Source organism: Saccostrea echinata, unplaced genomic scaffold, assembly GCF_033153115.1.
Source record: "Saccostrea echinata isolate AGI-Se365-2 ecotype Australia unplaced genomic scaffold, CSIRO_AGI_Sech_v1 ptg000025l, whole genome shotgun sequence".
Taxonomy (NCBI): Eukaryota; Metazoa; Mollusca; class Bivalvia; order Ostreida; family Ostreidae; genus Saccostrea; species Saccostrea echinata.
Window position 1 is genome coordinate 21722333 of NW_026889774.1, and position 21808 is coordinate 21744140.

The following is a 21808-nucleotide window of genomic DNA, read 5'->3' on the forward strand; positions in this document are numbered from 1 at the left end:
GATTAACTCAGATAAAAAAAATTTTGGTTCAATGTTTTGTTGAAGAACAGGAAAAATAAATAGGCCTAGAAACTTTAATATTTCCGGATGTTCATACATAAACATGTCTGACCGGAAGTGAGATTTGATGCAGAGAGGATAACATAATGAGATGATGGAAGTGATGTTTTACTGAATTTTCCCTGGGAAGCAGGTTTGGGAAACAATTCAAAAACATGAAGGAGAGGATCTGACATGGCCTTTTCTAATTCCGAAGGCCAGGTGAGTTTTCCTGCATGCAATATTGATCGTATGTTGTAAATGCTGTATTACTACAACTGTACAATGTATCTGGCCAACATACTGACGTTTTGACTATCGTTATTTTTTAAAATCCAGTAAAGCAGCAATGATACATTTATTCCGTTGCGAGTGCAAAGTATTATCTATGCAAGAAATACATTTCAACTGTAAAAAAAAAAAAGAAAGAAAGAAAAGGATAAGGGGACAAGTAATTTATAAATGCTAACGTCGACATCTGTGATGTTGACAGTAGAAGCAGCTCGATGGAAATCCAGCTGACCTAATGGCTAATGTTTACAAATCATAGTTTGGAATATTGCTCGACCAGGCCCGTTATTGCAAATTCATAGTGTGATAAACATTAAGGTGTTAAGTATACCACTATCATCATGGTTATTCTGAAACATTTGCCATGCCAAATAAATATATGTAGATTGTTTGTTACATCTAATTCAAATGAATTCAAATGAAATATATATTTAAACAGTAATATAGCCGGGTAGTTTGTGAAGTATGACATAACAGCAATATTGTTTAATATTAAATATCATCTGCCAACACTTGTTAATTTTTGCCCTGCTAAAGAGCAAGTACCACAGTTATCATGAAAGAGCTAAATTGATAATGCCCCCCCCACTTTTCGACCCCAATCCCTTGAAAATTCCTCCATTTCCATTACTTGAGTTATGAATTGCAAATATTCTATTCTTAAATCTTTATTACAATTGCCTGAGCATGTTTTCTAAGTTTCTGTTTTTGCTAAAGGTATATATATCAATTGGAATTTTATTCAACATTGACTGTTATAATACTTCTTTTGATTTAAAATACAAGTCTTGATATTTTCTCTGACTTTTAACAAATCTGAGTGACATCTGAGCATTAAAGATATTGAAGTTAAAAATCATCAAATATTTGTTACAATCTGAACTGCAAACTCGCATTCTCAGATCAAGATACTGAGGTTCAGATTTGAATTTATATTGTAACAGGAAAGGAGAAAATGTATGGCTGGACCGGGAATCGAACCCGGGACCCCTGCATCACTAGTCAGGTGCTCTACCGACTGAGCTACCCAGGCCGATATCCACGGCCCAAACCATTACATTCCTCCCTCCTTAATTTGTCTTCGCCCTCGAAGACACAACCCAAGTTTTTATTTGCCCCTGGCAGGACTTTCACCTGCAAGTCCAGGGGTGGTCGACGGCACCAAATCTGTAACAGGAAAGGAGAAAATGTATGGCTGGACCGGGAATCGAACCCGGGACCCCTGCATCACTAGTCAGGTGCTCTACCGACTGAGCTACTCAGGCCGATATCCACGGCCCAAACCATTACAATATTATTAACATATATTTACTGTTTTTCAAGGCAAGTCATTAATATGTACTTGTTCGTTCAATAAAGCTCTGAAGATTACATTATATATCTTTGCACAAAGTAATGCTCAAATTTTAAATGTAGCACTGAGACTAGCTGCAGCTACATCTTGCTGATTGTGAGTGTACAAGTACTTCAGTAGCTTTTGAAGGCTGTAGTACTGTATATACTCGCCTATAAGTCGGTTTTTTGGGAGTTAAACTTTGGTCAAAAACTCTTTATCTGACTTACACGCGAGTTATAAAATGATTGGTATTTTATGGGTCAATCCCTCTGATTGAAGCTTAAAAAATACAACCGACTTATAGGCGAGTATATACGGTACGTACAAAGAATTCCTTCTTTGTGGTAGCTAAATGTGTAGCTCAATTTGTTGGAGAAACTGTTAGCCTCAAAGACAATTTTAAATGAAAAATGTCTGAATATTGCTGAATTTTCATTGAGATGAAGTCAGTGGAACTTAAAAAAATAAAGACTTTTACAGTAACACATTGATTAACATGCATCTGTATCTTGGATCAAATCTTGATTTAGCATACTTTGTAGGAGTGTCAAAAAACTGAGAATCCACTTTGATTTTTTCACATATATATACATAATTATCAACATATGTATGGTATCAGTTTTTAGGATATCATAAATCAAGAAATTTTTATCTTTGGTGTCCATCAGAGAGAGAGAGAGAGAGAGAGAGAGAATCAGGATGGTTCCATCTACCGGTATCCAGACCCTCCCCCATTTTTTGAAAAAAAATTATCAATTATCCCTTATAGATAATTATACTTGATGTCTTTGTGCCTTTTATACTTATTATTGTTCCTACATTATTTATCGTTTCACATGTGACTGAGTAAATGGCACTGAGTAAATGGCACTTCTCATATACATATGACAAACCTGACATTCACAGTGAGAGCATCCCCACTAGGTATAGTTTACATCTCAGTAATCAAAAAAGGAAAAAAAAAGACAAACTTTGATCTTTTTGTCTCCTTTTTGTAAAGACTTACATTGAATGAAAACAAAGACTTTTAACATATTGGTATATAATTTTTTTTTAGTTTGTCCTACCTTGAAAGTAAAATTATATCATGAACTTTATAAACCCAACTTTTAAACAGGTTAATTATGCATCTTCTTATATCATAATTAGAAACAGGAAGGATGAGATCATTAACCTGAAAACATGCTGCTTCAATGCCTGGCATGATAATCCCATTATTAGGACTCCTATATAAACCAAATTTTTACCTATTGTTCTAAGCCATGTGATAATTGTGCACGTGTGGGTAGGATAAACATAGGATTAACACAGATTTAATTATCTGTTGCTCTTTGTGAGACAGATATGATATTTGTATTATCAGCTGAATTATCAGAGTTTGAACTGATAATCCTAGCTGTTCACACCCCGAGTTTGGCATATACATGTAGTTGATTGTTTCCCTTTATGCTTCAGGAACGTATCAGTCAAAGGACAGTGGAGACTCAGATGGTATAAATTTCCTTGAGTCAAAATTTGGCTGGCGTCTAGGACCCAAGATTTTTGACTTCATAGTGAGATCAGACAAGTGTTGGCTTTTCTTTTATGTCTATAGCATTAGTTACGAAGTTTTGTTCAGAAGCACATAGCTATAGTCACGATAGTGTATTCAAATTATTTGATGAAAATAGCTTTACAGTGAAATTCAAAGGAAAAGAACAGGATTTTAAAACTGTGAATTCATAGTGGGATATCCAGCTTCATTATAAATTGCAATTTAAAAAAAATTGGAAAAAAAAAATTGTTGACAAGTAAAATTTTCTGGAAATTAACAGTGAAAATTTTCCCCTTGAAGTGACAGCTAGACTGGAGTTCATACGTAAAGTGGCTAACTCATCAGTAAATTATAACTGAAGCACCCTGCTCTAGGTGTTGGATAGATTTCAAGCTTTTGAGTATCAAATTGAGGGGCCTCTAAGCATTTCCTTCTAAAGTGGTCGAAATTCCCGCAATGATATAAATGTTACTTGTATTGGGTAGTGATTTACGTTGACTTGATGTTTGTTTTTGGATTATAAAATGTGAGCAAAAATGACGTTGGTGAGTATTTTTGTGAGAGTGTTTTGTTTTGATTTTTTTTTTTAAACAGTAATTCTAAGTTCAAATACTATATGGTATATTGACAAATATTATGTTTTAAAATGTAAGAAGTACTGTGTAAATGAATTATGAACAATGCTGAAGCAATTTTGTCAACATGAAAATTTTCATGTAAAGTCATTTTCATGTTATAAGTAATAATGGCCTAATTTTGCCACAATTACAGTTTGTAGACATGATTTGGGGTAATAATAGGATGTACTATGTAATTCAAATGAACATATTAGTATAAATCAACAATTGAAAGTTTAATTAAATCTCAATCACAAGAAAAATTAAAGATTTTAATTGGAAATTTTCATCAGGATTTATCCAACCAGTTGAATAAAGGCAACAAAAAATGCAAAGGAAATTAGTTTTAAAAATTGTTTGTCATAAACTTAAGCCATAACAGTGTTTGATTGTAATAAATTACATGTAATTCATTATCATTTACTTTCAGAATATGCACATTTATTTAGCTTCCTTTTTCTCTGTTTGATGAGAAATGATAGTATATTTATACTTTGTGACCCATATTTTAACTTGACAACTTTGTTGTACAGTATTCTGTGACTTTTCCATTCCATGCATATTTGAGTTCCAGACACAATGAATTACTCAATTAGTGAAAAAGCAAAACGTGTTAATTACCGGTAAAACACGTTAAAAGGGTGTTTGTATACATGGTAGCTTGTCAGAGTGCTTCCTCAAAAATAATTGTCATTGTTTATGATACAAAGTAATACATGTATTCAAATGTTCCGAGAAAAAAATATAGAATGATCAATTTGAATCTTATTTTAGGATGATGTGACAAGATTTTGGAGAGAAGAAAAAGAAGATGGGGCGATTTACAATGTTTATCTGAAGAAAGTGACATACCACACAATCTCTGATGTAAGTACCTAATTTCAACCAGGAGAGGCTGTCATAACCTCCTCATATGTTTTTTTAACATAGTGCCAAATTTGTAGGTTTCTTGTTGCTTTAAGTGGGTATTAGGTGGGGATCCAAACTTTTACCTACTTCAGAGCAAGAGAGGGAGGACAAGAACTTCAGTTTCTTCCTTTGAGTATAATGACCCTTAGTTAGAACTTCATATGTATAAAGAAAGAGAAGAATGCTAAAAAAAAATATTAAAATGGATTTTGAATTATTTTCAAACCACCTGTTGTTTAAGAAACGAGAAAAAAGAGGAATTTTAATGATTTTAGATTTTTTTGTGATGTTGAGACTTAAGGGATGTTTAAAGCGATAGAGGAGCATGATTTATTTATTTTGTCATTTAAAAGCAGAAAACTTAACATCTGCTAAATAGTTCTGGAGAGGATTCAGAGTCATTTTTGTGTTTTCATGGATGATGTTTTAAGAGGGTGATTTAAAAAGTGCAACAGAAGCCGTGTGCCACTGTGCACTTTAAAACGGTAATTAAGCCTCTCCACGGGGTGGATTTTTACAGCATTACTCTTGAAACAAAGGTATACCTATTACAGCAGGTATATTGTTGCTGAAAAACAGTTGCTTTTTATAAAAAAAAAATCAGCTTTCCTCTCAAAAAGAATAACTTGTTAATTGTTTGCTTAAGAGCATTATCATCATATAATCAAGATTTTTATCTAAGCATGTCTAGGATGGGGTGTTTTTATGAACAGAAGCTGGGGAGTTTGGAGGAAGTAGAAGGGGAGATTACTTAATAGGATGTTTTCTGACCCTTTGAATAGCTCATTTTCAAACTGCAATAAAATGGGGAAACTGTTATGCAACAGAACAAAACAAGAACTGACTGACATCTCTTAAAGTAAAGTGTTGGAACTTTTGGCAGAAAAAGTTATTTAGGTATGCAGGGAAAAAATGTGCAAGAAATGAAGAAGTTTTCTGGGTTTGGTGAAAGATATTTGTGTTTATAAGTTGCAGCTTCATTTTGGGCTAAGATTCCAGGCTAATGTTTTCATCTCTCATCAGGTTAATAGATCTGAAGGAGAGAAAAAAAGTTTCCTTAAATCATTACATATGAAATGAATTCCACATGAATATAAGTATTTCATTACTAGTCAAAAGAAGAAACACAATATCAACTGTGAAAAAGAATGTAATAACTCTAAATAAATATAAATACATCTTTCTTTATTGGCCAGAAAATCTGTGTTGGAGTAGATATATATAATTATTTTTTTAATTATGGAGGTGATGGGGGTATACAGTAAAACATGCTTATAATGAATTGACACTTATAGTGAAGTGATTTTCATTCCCCATGACTTTAAAATATATTGTAAACTTAATGGATATAATGAATTACATTTTTAATGAAGCAAAATTGTCGCTGGCACTTTGTTATAAGCATGATTTAAGTACTATTATAAATTCTAATAAAAAAGGATTTTTTTTTAAAAAATGATTTTTCAATTCAATTTAGCATTAGCTACAAGAACTTATATTTGAAAAAAATTTAAGCCAAGAGTATAAAATATACATATTTACAAATGTGTAAAGTAATTTTATTGATAGAAATTTGGTTTTTTTGGTAATTGAAAACTGAAATGTAAATGTTGTTCAGCAAGTGTATCAGTAGCTTTCCCTGTCTTCTCATCAGTTTGACTTGAGTTCAATCAGGGTTGAGAAGGTATGGTGGTCAGTTCAGTTCTTTTATTCCTTGTATCAACAGATACATCAGATAAACATAATTACATACATGTAATTACATATAGTATATACATAATTGACATGGCTAAAGAGAATATATATAATATATATTACAATATATTCACACAATTTAAAATGACATTGAGATTAAACGTTTACATATATATATATATATATATATATATATATATATATATATATATATATATATATATATATATTGTTTTGACATAGTAAATCACTCTTAAAAAATTAATATCATAGTTCTAATTTACTTTCCCGTATATGACTTGCTTCTCTTAAAAAATTTCCAAGACCCCTTAATTCCTTTACATTTCGAGCGCTAAATAGTTGTATTGATTTATATACACTACTATTTTGATAATAATATCTTTTAATATATTTCTTTCTTATATTTTCATATGTTGGGCACTGTAAAATAAAGTGAAATTCATCTTCTATTTGTCCTGATTACATAATATGCATTTTCTATCATTTCTACTAGTATTCGTGTATCTACCCCTTTCAATATATAAATTGTGATCAGACATCCTAAATTTTGAAATTATTTCTCGATTTTTAACACTTAAAGGCTTGTTTAGGTAATATTGCAGGCAATGTGTTTCTGTAAGATATTTGTATAAATTAGCTTTGGGCATAATGTTGATTTCTTCTCTTAATTCTTGAATGTAAATATCTTTCATTCTTTGTTCAGTAAGTTTAAATGCATGTTTTTCATCATAATATGTATGCATCAAGAAGTTTAATCCTAATTTATCTAGTTCTGTTTTAATGTTTACAATCCATTCATCATTTTCCTGTACCATTTCTTCATAACACGTTTTCAGAATACAATTTTCTGTTTTTCTCAGCTTTAACCAATATTTCATAATTTTTATTTTTCTTAAAATATGGCAGGGAAATCTACCTAGTTCAAGATAAAGAAGCTTATTACTAGCATTCTTTTTTAACCCTAAAATTTTTTTACAGAACAGTACATGAACTTTTTCTATATCAATTCCTTTGTTAAAACCCCATACTTCGGTCACCAGCTCAGACATGTAGATTTTTTGGGGGTACTATAGCTCCCTTCCACCTTAGTGACCCCCCTCATAATGACCTTATTCACAGGAGATCAAAATATGTTTTTGAACTTCTTTGTCCAACAGATAAAACTTAAATTTTTTAATAGAATGGTCAGATTTTTGAGTAGGGCATGTATCTACCTTAGTAGCCTGATTTATATTCAAATATAAAAAAATAAAATCATTAAAAACGAAACCCTATGAGTATACATGAGGACATTCAACTGGAGGTGAATGTACCATAAAGTAAGGTGTTTGTCTTTTTCTTTCTTTGCTGCCTTGAATTGGGTTTGGCAGCTAGTTCACGGTGAACTAATAGTAAGATGTCAGACTATCTCCTTCAGAGGGATAATCTTACTTCTAAAAAGTTAGAATTATTATCTCACACAAAACTTAAATCATTCTTATCCATAGATGAAATGATCTAGGGAATATATCAATAATAATTGATATTTCAGATTATTGGATAGAGAGATATAATTGGGATCTATGCTGTTTTGACTTAAAATTCATATGTTTATAATTCGGAAATCAGGAAGGATTCAGCTCCCCTGCTGTTTGCTTGTATAGGTGGATAAATAACAGAGTTCGGTGATCAAGGAAATATCTTTATTAGACTAGACTGATAAAATTCAAAATTCCTAGTGATCTCCATAAGTATAAATGCCATCTGGCTGTTAACAAATTTCAGAGACAATGTTTTCATTCTAAATGACATTATAATCATTTCAATGTTTTCAAATGGAAAAGAGGTCTTCAAAGTTGAAACGATACTATACAACAGCAACATTTTAAATGCAAATATGAGGTTCTCAAAAAAAGAGAGAAAAAAAATAATTCACAACCGTAGTAAAAACAAAATAGCTAATAGCTGCTGAATAAGGGTTTTTCTTTATTTCACTTGTACTTTACTCTTGTTATCATATAGATAGCCCTGGGTAATAGGTATGATCAAATATTATGGATGAATCATGCAGATAATATTGTTTGTGTATCTGAAATCTGATAAATGTAAAAGAAAGAAATTTGTAAATCTCTATCAGTCAGTGTACCCTGAAATTATTCAAGGAAAAAAGCTTTTATGTTTAAGAATGATTTGTCATAGGAGCATCAGGGTCATTTAGGTGAGGATTTCTTTATTTAAAAAAAAAGGGGGGGGGGGAGGGAGAAGACACCTACCTCTGCTTTACTGAAAATTTAGAAAATGCTTGGCAGGGTCATTAGAATGATGTAATATTGAACACTTACAGGACAGATAATTGTTATTGCACAGTTTTAATACCGATACTGAAAAATTCTCATAAATTTTGAGATATTTAATTCAAATAATTAATATAAATCAATGGGAAATGTTTTAACTATATAATCAATAAAGGAGTAATTGAAATTACATATAAATTGGTGAATATTGGCACTCGTTGGCTGTACAAACTTACAAGCTTGTGCATTTGTACAACCAACTTGTGCCAGTTTTCTCCAATATAAGTTCAATAACCCTATAATACAGAAACATTTGAAACTCAATTGCTAAAAACCTGAGGATGGCTTATTGGGTTGACCCAAGGTCATTTGGAAAAGGAACAAGGGTCTGAAACCGTTTATACACTTGAAACTTTCCCTATGCGTAAAAAGGGCACATTCTTGCACACTACATTATTCATGATCATCTTAAAATGTCACACTGAGAAATTGCAATTTTTTTTTGTCTTCCACTATCAGCCTGTGATAGTTTTCACTGCAGTTACATTACATTCGTTTTAATTTGGGGGGGGGGGGGGTGTCGGGGGGGGGGGGGGGTCATGAAATATCCTATCTACAGAACAGTACCTCTTTGGGACAGAAAATTCAGACAGACAGACATCATGGCCATAGGCAAGGGTATATTTAGTATAACCCTAATAATTTTGCTGGTTTATAGTATACTATTGAAAACATAGCTACTTTATGCCTGTGCCCCTCAATGATAATGTCTGATGACTTCTTATTTTGCCTGTCAAGGCATTTTTGCATGGTAGTGCCTCCCCCCCCCCCCCCCCCCCCCCCCCCAAAAAAAAAAATAAACTGAAAATGCTTCTGCATCTAGAAATGTGCATGTCAGCGTCAAGTACTGGGAAATTTCAAATGTATCCTATAGTAAGAGTAGGGGTGGGAGTAATATCTGTACAGGATATTTTTTTTCAAAAATCGTGAACATTCATGCAGTTCACACTATATGGTGGGCATGGCAATATATATGTCACAATGTCAATGTACGCTTTATTTTTGTACATTTTACCTTATAGATCATGTTGATGCATCCTTTAATTAGCTTTATTTATAGATTGCACAATACTCAAACTACTATCAAGGTGCATTTCCTTAGGCAACAACAAGAGGTAGCATTTTTTTTAACTTACCAGATTTAAATTGAATGCTTTGTGTTTTTACAATATGCTGTTGAAACTCTTTGCCACAGATTGCTAGATAGCATCAAAATGATTATCATCAGAAGATATAGAGAACAGGCATACTGATATGACTTTTCTAGGTAACATATAGCATACATAGTATGAGAGGCATAATCATAATCTGTATGTGTTCCATTATAGATGGGGGGCTTCTGATCCATGTACTGTAGTAACAACACTCAGTCTTTCTTATCATGTACAACTTCTAGCTTAATATCTCTGCCGGTACAGTGCTGTGTGCAATTAATAATATTATTTACTATGAGAGTTATTGCAATAAATTAGATTTTTTTTTTTTCCCACAACTAGCAACTTTTATCATTGACAAAATTTGGTACCATTAACTGCTACAAGTAGGTTCCTTGTCTGTTCTTGTGTCATACTTTCGGTTATTTTTCAGGAGTAATTTGAATACTCCGATAATTGGTGATTGGCCATGCAATGAGTCACTCTGTTAGTTACACCAGAATGCATAAATTTTCAATGCACTTCCCTATGTATTCAGTGTGTACATGATTCGAAAATTTGATGTAACAGGCAGGATGTTATATTCATCCTGTATATAACCTATTCAGCTTAATGTGATCTCATGAGAGAACTGCATAAATTATAATTAATATTTCCTTATGTTTTGGTCTCGTACCGATATCAACAGGTGTTTACATGTACAACCTAGCTTTAAAAAAATATTTGAAAATTTAAAAAAATATACTTTACTTTATATGGAACTACTTATGGATATGTGGGAAAACAGAAAAAATACATTTAAAACCAGTTGGGAAGAATAAAATTTGTATTTTTAAGTTCGGAGACAGGTGTGCTAATAAAGTTTTTTAGTTGTGCAAATGTCTTGCAGGCTAATGTTATGTTTAGGATGTTTTTTTAATGTGATTAATCTGCTTCTGTGCAACCACAGCTTCTTGGTAAACTTTTGATAGAGGAGCCGCACCAGATCAACCTGGGGCCGATGGCTGCCTTGTTTATCAGATCATCTGCTCTTGATCTGGTGGGTGGCTAGGTGTTTACCATAGACACACTTCAATTGGGGAAACAGTTGATGTTTTCTGACTTCGTTAGTTCATGTTTGAAAGATCTGCCCAACTACATAGACAGTGAAATAACTTAAGTCCAATGTAAAACATATTTCTTTGATGATATAAATCTAATGTAGATGAGAGTTTTTTTATTTTGATCATATAATACTCAGGTCATTATTAATAGAAAGTAGAATTGGAGACTATAGGAATATGAATTGTAAACAAACATATGGATTTAATGGTGGTTTATTTTTAGCCGGGCTCATTGCTCATAGAGCAATATACCGCTATTGCCAGCCTATTCAAACAGGAAGTTGACTGACCAACCACCAAATTAAATTTACATGCAAAAATATAGTATTAACTCCCAACCACTTTTGCGACAATATGTGTACAAATGTTTAATAAAATAAACGAAACTATTGGACCTTTTGTTTTTAACATTTTCAGTTGGACCATTCCAAGGGCCATTTGATGTGGGAGACCCAAAAGATCAGAGTCATCAAAGCTGGTACTCTAGAAAAACTTGTTGAAAGTTTGGTCACAGTTAAGGGGGAGCTTGACTCAACATATGTCAACATCTTCCTTGCCACCTACAGGACCTTTGCTACCCCTAAGCAGGTTCTGGAAATTCTTATCAAAAGGTGGGTGCTTGGCGGATCGGGAGCATGCAGATTTTCTATAAAATGAAAGATTTTTTCTGTTAATCAACAGATTGGCACACAAAAATACTTTCCTTACTTTTCAGGATAGTCAAAGTCATAATTACCAGTAATGGTAGTGTTAAAGTTGTAATAATTCACCCTCCCCCTCCCCTAGTAGAAGACAAATCCATGTATAAAAACAAATGACCATCTATAACTTTGTCCGACCCAAGAACCAAACTGTTTGCCTGAGGCCGTTAAACTTCTATACTGTATTATTAATCAATGTCTAAAGATTACTGAGTATGTGAAAATCCCAACTTAAGGTCTTGACCTTGGTTTCAAGGTCATATGCAGTGAGATTTTGAAATCATATTCCTTTAATGAATAAAACAAATTCAAACTTTTAAACTTGAAAATTTTATCATGTTCTTGACTCAAGGTCAAAGACAGTGAAAAGTTGAAACAGTCTCTGAACTCCAACTTAAATATTTTGTTTGGAATTCAAAGTTTAGTTTATTGTTATCCATGATGTAAAGGTGCCTTTTAACTTTATATCAAGGTCATGTGTTCTATATTTATGACAATAGAAAAGATATGGATAGGGGAGACAGCTGTGTTCTTACTACATGAACATAGTGTTCTAACTATTCTTAAATTTTAAATGTTGGTTTATTGTAATTATAAATGACTGTGTATTATAGATATAAATGGCTAGAAAAGGACAGCAGTGAACACAAGGAGAGAAAAGAAAACAATGAAAACCAACAAAAGTGAGATTTTCATATCATTTAACTTGCCCAATTTGGATGAAAAAAATATTTCCTTTTTTTGGGAAATCTTTTTATTGATTAAAGGTAAATTAATTGTTCTTTTATGTAGGACGTTCAAGAATGTGATATCAGTGTGGATGGATACGTACCCTGATGATTTCCGAGATCACCCAGACTATACATGTCTTACAGTATTAGAGTCATTCTCGCATCAATATATACCTGACAGTGACCTTGAACTGAGAGCTCGGCACAAAATAGAAAAATTTCAAAGAGAGGCTGTGTCCAAATCAGGTATTTATGTAATATATGTATAAAACATATGAATATAATTTGGCTTTTTTATGTTTTCTTGAATTATTTTATATAACAGTAAAAAAGACAAAATAACACATGCTTTGCATTTGTAATTTGTGTGCAGTAATCTGATATTTTGTCCACACACCTGCAGATGGAGGCATAAAGTTTCAGTTCTCCATTGTGGATGAAGTTGATCACATGATTGATGCCGAGTACCAGAAGCCATTAGAATTTCTAGACATACCCAATCAACGACTGGCTGAGCAACTCACATACAAAGACGCGGTAAGTAATTGTGGAAGAGACCACCACCCCACCCATTCCCACCACTAAGTCAATCAGAATTATCATCTTAATATCGTGCAAGGTCAATGTAAGAAAAAATGCATATTTAATAGATGTTGTTGAAAAATTGATGTTATATCATATTGCAGAGAGAAGCTAGCAGTTGGGACTGCTGTTGAAGTTTGCTACAACTGTGTTTACTGTAATATATGTACATGTACTTCACTAGCATATTACCATTAAATGTATAATTATATCCCTTTTTAGGAATTATTTAAAAGGGTCATACCCCATCATTGTCTGGGGGCTGTGTGGGCAAGGAGGGACAGGAAGCTGGGTAAAGGTGGAACGATAGCCCCCAGTGTATTGGCCACCATTGAACAGTTCAACAGGGTGTCATTACGGGTAATAGCCACCATCCTGAGAACCAGGGACCTCAAGTCCTCACAGAGGGCAAAAATCCTCCAGAAATGGATTGATATTGCCCAGGTAAGTCAAACAAACCTAGGATGCATAAATTAGGGTCATGTAGACGATAATTGATACATACATGTAGATTTTATTGGTGCATATTTATATTAATATAGGAGTTAAGACAGCAGAAAAACTTTTCCTCTTTGAAAGCCATTATATCTGGACTCCAGTCTCATTCTGTGTATCGACTGAAAAGAACTTGGGCCTCACTTCCTAAGTAAGTGATCACTGTCCTCTAGATATTAATTTGCCAACACTCACAATGGTAAAAATTAATCTATATTCATAAAACCTAATATCCTTATGAGTTTTTCTGTTCAAAATTGAGATTGAATTTTCCTTCTGGGAATAGGACACATGCAGAGGGAAATAGATAAATGGTAATCCATTGCTTTTAGATTTTGTGTTTATGTGTCATCCTAACAAATTTGGTGTCTGCAGAGCGCTTTCCACTGTGGATGACCTCAGTGTACTTAAAATTTCTGATTGCCACTGAGATTGGCAATTGTGAGTTTTTACAGTAACCCAATACAATCTTTAGAATCTCCTAAAAGTGCTGCACATGCAGATTAGCAGGTGAAGTTGAAATATTTCATTTGTCTGTCTTACAGAGAAAGCATAGATTTATTTCAAGAGTTGGCAGACATCTTTAGCAACGACAATAACCAGATTTTATCTCGAGAATTACTCATGAAAGTAAGATGTGTTTTGTACGCCAAGGTCATTGCTTTTTATCTGTTAAGAGTTGAAATTTCTTTTTATCATATTTTTGTGATCTGCTGTACCTGCGTTTTGTCATCTTCAGGAGGCCACGGCTAAGTTTCCTGATCTCGATTCCAACAATAAGATACTGCGGAGACGCAATCTACAAAAACGCAGGTCCTGGATAGAAAACGTAAGTAAGAGTCTGAAAATAAATTGACAGATCGAGATAACAGCTGAATGTTGCAATACATTATGTAATGAGAATTTAATCACATTATTGGTGTCTCATCTTGTCAGGAAAGCTAAACATTAGCATTTATTTATTTACTTGATTCTAAAAGAGAAAGTGATTAAGGAGTTACTGGGTACAATATACAGTCATCTGATTGCAATTGTCATGAACATTAAACATGGAGATGAAACTGTCAGAAATATACTAAATAAAGCTGGTGATCACAGAAAGATTTATTGACTCACTGGCTTCAAAGCATATCCTAGATAATGCTAAAAACAAACAAATTTATAAAGGAATTTTTTTTAGATGAAATTGTTTGGTGTACTTTTGTAATCAGCCTTGTTCCTTTTGTAGGGAATAGTACAAGGTACTGTCCCATACCTAGGGACCTTCCTGACAGATCTTACCATGATAGACACAGCTATTCCGGACCGCACAGAGTGTGGACTGATAAACTTTGAAAAGCGGAGGAAAGAGTTCGAGGTGCTAGCTCAGATCAAACTTCTACAATCAGCGGCCCAGATTTATAACTTTCAGGAAAACACACAAATTTGGTCCTGGTTTGATTCTGTGCGGGTGTATGATGAAAGTGAATGGTAACTTTGATTTTCTATTCAAATGTCTGTAAACTAGTACTGTGGAATCATTTTGATTCGTGGGATTAAATGTTCATGGGCAATCAAAATTTTACTGGTTTGTGGGGATGTTACAGAATATTAAATGAACCGATACATTCACAACTTAGCATTAGTGGGGATATAAATTCATGGGAAGACTGACCCACGAAATCTATGAACATTGGTCTTCCATGAACAATGTTGATTCTACAGTATTAAAAGCTAATTGATCACTAAAGTAGTTCAAGGAATAAAATAATAATTCTCTGATGGTTGTATAGTTTTAACACAAATGTGATATTTATTATTTTTGCCTTTGATTTTAGAAAGGTCAGTTTTCTTCAAAAATCTAATTTAATTGATATTTGCTTTTAGCCATGACATGTCTTGTTTGATTGAACCCGTCAAAGAAGGTCCTGGTCGTTTAAAGAAGAAATCAGCAAGGTAAATATATATACTCAAATTATTGGGGAAAATAATCCCAGTATTTGGGTGTTGTGATTCCATTTGCATTGGAAAGTTATAAATTGAATGATTTATTTGTCATGAAACACTCACATTTAAGATTGAATGTCTTCCAGTTATTCAAGTTTGCTCAAAGTTGTCAAATATGGTGATAAGTAAGTAGGCATTTCTTTCTGCAAACTGTCACTGTATACACACTACTTACCATGTACGGTAATGGGTAATTTCTGCAGCTATTCAAGTTTTCGGGTTTTATCAAAATCCCCCAAGAATTAAATCACGAGATATTCCAAACCTGTATTTTTGGTACCCACAGATGTCTTCCAGAAATTGTTAATGCAGAACTTTTAAGTTGAAATTTCAAAATAATAAAATTATTTAAAAGATTTAGAAGCAGAAATTACCATTAATGGGGTGTAACAAAAGAATAGCAACATCTGATAGAAAATTAAACGTTTTCACACAAGTTCTGTTTCATTGTTCTGACATCACTGAAAATATGGTAAAAGGTTTAATATAAACATTTTGGGGATTATAATTGCATGCCATTGTCTTCTGTTGAACACTTACACATTTCTAAGGAGAGTACTGTATCATATGATTTTGTTGGCAACTTGATACCAATCTGTATTTATTATATGTGAATTGAAAAAATGTTTTTGTTTTTAGACTAATTTATCGTTCAACAACAAAGCAAGTTCAAATATTTGACAGTGACACTAGCTAACAACATTTATTGTCTTTACAATCTGAATACTATTTTTGCAAGTCTTCAAAGTTCTTTATGCTGCAAGTTAAGGCAGTTCCTTTATACATACATGTACATGTTCATATATCATGCTAGAAATATTCATATACATGTACATTACAGACTTCTAGCTTATAAATCAATTCACTTGTATAATTTTCAAGTTTATATGCATGTGTAATTGATACACATCTATCTTTAAGTCAGCATTATGAATTTCTCTTCTGTGATTTTTTAACAGTATTGTATTTGTATGTATTTACAGCAATAGTATTCTCAATTGAAATACCAAATGATGAAATAAGTAATGTCATTGTAAGATGTATGGAATAGAACTATAAGTCTTACTCACTTTATAATTTTACTTATAGTGGAAAATTAAAGAAGTGAATTCTAGTCTGTAATTTGGTAAATTTAACTTTTGATTTTCTTCTCCCCCCACAGTTTGGGTACCTGCCCGCCTCATTATGAGGGCACTTACTCCCTCTCTGTTGAGTTGTGGTCTGGATAATTCCATAGTCAGTAATTTTAACTCTTGGTTTTCTCCTCTCCCCACAGTTTGGGTACCCGCCCGCCTCGTCATGAGGGCAGTAAGCTATCCCTGTTGAGTTGTGGTCTGGATAATTCCAGTGTCTGTAGTTCTAACCTAGATTCACCTGCCTCTCCCTCACAAGGGGTAAGTACCTTTTTTTAACAACACATTTATTAAATCAATAATTCAGAGAACTATTAGCTATGGAGAAGTTGTACCATGTAATTTTTTTGGTTTTGTTTTGCTATATTCAAATTTTCGCTTTCTTTGTGAGCATTTTTAAATTGTGGAAAAAATAAAGAATCTAGGGGGTTTAGCTGAACCATATGTCAGCTAGTCAGATAAAGAAATCAAGGAATATATTTCTCACAAATTTCACTTTTTCTTAAAATTTTTTGAACTGTTTATTAACATCATCTTCGCTATCCAAGGGCTTCTGATACGCTACTCTCCTCATAAGCCCTTGGCATACGGTGTTAAAAAAAGTTGGGATTTTTTTCTCAAGTTGTGATTGGAGTTGATCGACATCGTTCGACCAATCAGCAATTGTTTTTTGTAAATGACGATATTTGCGTTCGGGATATATCTTGACTCTTTAATATCGGTAATGTAAAACGCAAGTAAACAATGATCCGTAAGATAACATGCCATTCTATGAATAGCAATATAGTGTCATCCAATTTCTAAAGCAACGTGCAAAATATGTGATTAAGAATCTATACTGAAGATGTAGATTTGCATTTTTACATGTTTAAATAACAAATTAACATAACTCAATACCTTCTTGTTAATTATTCTTTAAAAACAAAATTTTTTTAAATACACTTTTTATTTCTGTCGATGACGCAATCTGTGCTTACCTGGTAAGAATCATGATCACGTGACAAAAACAATCCCGTCTTTTGTCAGCACCGTATGCCAAGGGTTTATGAGGAGAGTAGTGTATCAGAAACCCTTGGCTAGCGAAGATGTATTAACATATGAATACAAAATTGACAATAACTGAATAAGGTGACTTCAAAATTGATTATGATTAACACACCAAATTGAAATAGCAGAACACAAACACTAAATTAACACAAAAACTGACATATTTAATTTTAATTTTCTCTTCAGATATAGCAGGACCATGATTAGTGATAGGTAGGATCAGTGGGGCCGTAATAGAAAATCAAAGAAAAATATCTTCTTTTAAAACAGTATCATCATGATTAGTCATATTAATATGCAAGCATCCTCAGGTAGTGAAGATTTTTAAAAGTTTGTTCATATTATGGCCCCTGGGGCTAGAATGGGGCCAATGTTCTGAAGAAAAGCAGAGCCATTGTGACTCGATCAGATGAGCATTGTTACCCATGGGCCTCTTGTGTAGAGAGTAGGATAAATATAATACATATTAAAATCCCCATGGGTTTGTTCAAGTCATCGCCCCTGGGGCTAGAATGGGGTCAATGTTCTGAAGAAAACCAGGCCCATTGTGACTCAGGTGAGCATTGTATCCCATGGGCCTCTTATTTAGAGAATAGGCCTACATATTAAAATTTCATGGGTATTTATTTTTACTACAAGTGCTTCACCACTAAAATCTCAACACTCTCATTAAACATATACTTAATACCTACACGGTACATATTAATACTCAGTATACAGAATGAGAAGCACAACCCATGTTAAATGTTCTGTAGAAAATGCAATGTCAAGTGTTCTTGTTAAGAATCTAGATATATGTATCATCATTTTTTTACAGCATCGTAAGATTGAGAAATTTCCGATACACATACTTGCATACCAAAAAACAGGCATGGACATATGGCTCGGCTAATCACCCCAACATTCTTTGCATAAAAATTGTCACCAGTTGTTACTCTATAGATTACGTGGTACATGGATTACTCTTAATAAACCACTGGGAGAATAATGCAAAAATAGGAATTTGCAAATTAAGTCTGTGTTTTGGAATATTTTGAAAAATTGTGATTCACAGAAAAAAAAACCCTGTTATACCATATCTCTTATGCAAGTATATAGTGTGGCCTAGCTGAGTTTTGAAAGAATTTCATTTATGATTGGTAAATTTAAGATGAAAAAACCTAGTGGTTTGAGAGTTTCCTGTCATTGAAACTATTCAATTTATGATTAGATGGCCATTGAAAATTCTTTACTACAAACTCAGTCTATTAATAATTCATTAAGATTGTATAATATTGAGCACTCCTAAGTGGTAACTAGCAGGTGCTCTTCAATTCCTTCAACCATTCTCTATTTTGATTATGTCTTCCTTGAGCTACTTCTATTTTTGGTATTTTGGGGGAAGTTATTTCTATATTTGGATAAATAATACTTAATTGTCTCTATATTTAGATGTCCCACTCCTCCTCCACTTCCTCCCTTCTGTCATGTGACAGTGACACAACCGTGTCGTCACCATTCCGATCTTCTGACACCTGTGTCATTAAAGTCCGCTTCGAGTCGGGACCTGAATCAGATACTCATGTCTACAAAAGTATAATGGTGAGAAATTGTCATTTTTAAAATGGGAATATTCAACCCAAATATGAATATTTCAGTTGCTGTTAATTTTTTTTTTTTTTTTTTTTTTTTTTTTTTAATAATTTTTGAAATACCAGTACGTAGGGGTCTAGTAATGACATGAAAAAGTTTCTGTTAAATAAAATGCAGTATAATAATAAAATACAGTATGTTGGTTTTTGTACAGACTTATCTGTAGATAAGAGTGACCTTCACCTTTGATTTGTGACTTTAAAAAGTAACTGATGAATATGTCTTTGAGGTCAAATGTGAAGTCAAATGGACCCACCCAAATTGATAAAACTCTATTACTATTGGAAAGAATTCCATATTGTAAAAAAAAAAAATCAAGGTTAAAAAAGGAAAAATATTGAAGAAAATTGCATTTCAAGTTAGTAAATTAGTAGTGTTAGTATTAAAGTTTTGTTCTTGGATTTCAGTTAAAGAATGCAGATCACACACACACTGTGATAGATAAAGTATTGGACAAATACTCTAAAAAAGGTCCGTCCAGTAATTACTGTCTTCTGCAAGTCCTGTCTGATGGAGGTAGGTTCTGGGGAGGTAACTCTACATCAGCTTACAAGAACCTAAATCAAGGTTCTGAAAAAAAAGTGTATAATGTTAATTGATTTTTACCTAAAAGCAATGGGAGATAAATGAACATGTATTCTTTATTTTTTTAATTATCTTGAATGTATGATGGAAATTGTAGTTGTACAAGTTAATTACTGTAAATGTACTTTTTTCAGTGGAGTCATAATTCAACGGAATTACAATTTATGTTCAAATCCAGGGGTAGAAAATTATGTACTGGTAGATTTCTTAAATTGCCACCATATGCCTTAAATATACTTTAAATACGCCTGGACAAATTTCTGCAGAAAATCGTGACCGCGTGCATAGCATAAATTAATACCACACAGAAAAAAAGTACCTCTACAATATTTCATTGTAATTTTAAACATTTGAAGTACCATTATATTTTGTAGTTTATTGTTTTATAATTTTTTTTTTACAGAATTATTAATTCCAGAAAAAGTGAATGTGTTTTATGCCATGAACAATAGTGGTGGTTCTGAACCGGTGTTTGTAGTGAGAACCAAACAGGACCACGAGGCTCGCATACAGCACAGGAAGCGAGGCCGGCGGAAACTCAAAAACTGGAGTCTCTAATTCGTTCATACTTTGTCTATTGAGGAAGCAGGTGTAATTTTGGTGCAATCATGCTCTGGTTTCACAGTTCATTATCTGCAGCTATTTTTTTTGTGTGCAATATATGGTGTAGCAGTAATTGATCAATATAATTATGTCATATCTACGGTACAATACTGGAAAGTGAGTAAAATCACACAGGTTTGAAATCTTTGGAAAAAAGAAAGAGGAAAAAGTTTGCAAGCTGCTTCAGCATTGCAACATTATGTGCAATATTAATGAACAATGGCTGCCATGCACATGAAGAATGTCAGTGTTCAAGAATTCCCATTTCTGTCTCTCTTGTCATTGTAACTAATACATTCATTGTTAACTCCTCGCAAAAGCTTATAATTTTTTTGAAAAATTTCATGATGTCTTTTGTATAGGTTACAAGATGGTACCTTTTGCAGCATATCTATGCAGGTGTAGATTTCATCATCAGTTTATATGTTGTGAAATTTAACTTGTGTGTTGTTTATCATATCTTAATTCTCTCAATGTTAGATTAAAAAGTAAGTTTTACCAGTATTTCTTCATTGGTCTACGTTTTGGTAGTACCATGTTTGTAAAATGTTCCATGGAAATACAGTATACATGTATAATTTTTTTTTTTTGTATTTTAATAATGAGATGGAGGTTTGCTTTTTGTATTGATGTAAAATACCAGAAAAGTATTTGTTAGATGACATGGGTATGCATAAAATTCGACAGGTAATAAAAATCAAGGAAATCTTTCTATGTCAGTAAATTAACTTGTACATGGTAATCAATCTGAACAGAAAAAAGACTACATAGCAATCACAAGAATTATATACTAGTAAATGGTGATATGAAGAGTTTATATTGTTTATTGATGTCACAGATCAGAACTAAATGTACATATAGAAACTTTATTTATCAATTGCAAATCAATAATCTATACTATAACATCACTGTTCTGGATGTCATTTTTTTCAGATACTGACTGATAGTACAGACATCAAAGTACTTGCTGGGATATTTTTAGCTCACCTGAGCCAAAGGGTCAAATGAGATTTACTGATCATATTTTGTGTGTGGTCTGTAAACTTTTAATATTTTCATCTTCTTTGGGACAAACACGGGGTCAATTTAAAACAAATAATATATTCAAAGAAAGGCAAATTTTTCATTCAAAGGGGAAGAGATTATAAATCATGAAATTAGAGTGGAATTGTTTGAAAGTATTCTATAGTATATTGCATCGGTCTGAAAAAAGACTAAACTTTATATGTAAGGGCTTTGATATACATGACTACATGTGTAGTGAAGATTCATTTTTTTCAC

The 21808-nt window shown here is 32.8% G+C and overlaps 1 protein-coding gene across 3 annotated transcripts; it reads left to right on the forward strand.

Annotated features, from left to right (window-relative positions):
- The first annotated feature begins 95 nt into the window (after positions 1-95).
- LOC133192170 (ral guanine nucleotide dissociation stimulator-like 1) lies at positions 96-20995 on the forward strand. Of its 3 annotated transcripts, none has more exons than XM_061328115.1 (17): positions 96-261; positions 4592-4684; positions 11450-11643; positions 12348-12416; positions 12526-12710; positions 12868-13001; positions 13269-13490; positions 13589-13692; positions 14087-14171; positions 14281-14370; positions 14770-15011; positions 15408-15476; positions 15614-15652; positions 16804-16921; positions 19139-19288; positions 19747-19855; positions 20328-20995. In XM_061328115.1, exons 1-17 carry the CDS (start codon positions 235-237, stop codon positions 20480-20482), a joined length of 2085 nt encoding a protein of 694 aa, XP_061184099.1. In that variant the 5' UTR covers positions 96-234; the 3' UTR covers positions 20483-20995. The 3 variants fall into 3 exon arrangements, with proteins under 3 accessions (XP_061184099.1, XP_061184102.1, XP_061184100.1); XM_061328116.1 differs by lacking the exon at positions 96-261 and adding an exon at positions 3516-3745; XM_061328118.1 differs by lacking the exon at positions 15614-15652 and having other exon boundaries at positions 97-261; positions 20328-20994.
- The last annotated feature ends 813 nt before the right edge of the window (positions 20996-21808 follow it).

What these genes read in the sequence shown, in the direction of transcription:
- LOC133192170 (XM_061328115.1), top strand. Translation starts at nt 235, where the DNA reads ATGGCCTTTTCTAATTCCGAAGGCCAG. An exon ending in CTGGAAATTCTTATCAAAAG is followed by an intron (nt 11,644 to 12,347) that starts GTGGGTGCTTGG and finishes TGTGTATTATAG; the next exon opens with ATATAAATGGCTAGAAAAGG. An exon ending in GTTGTCAAATATGGTGATAA is followed by an intron (nt 15,653 to 16,803) that starts GTAAGTAGGCAT and finishes CTCTCCCCACAG; the next exon opens with TTTGGGTACCCGCCCGCCTC.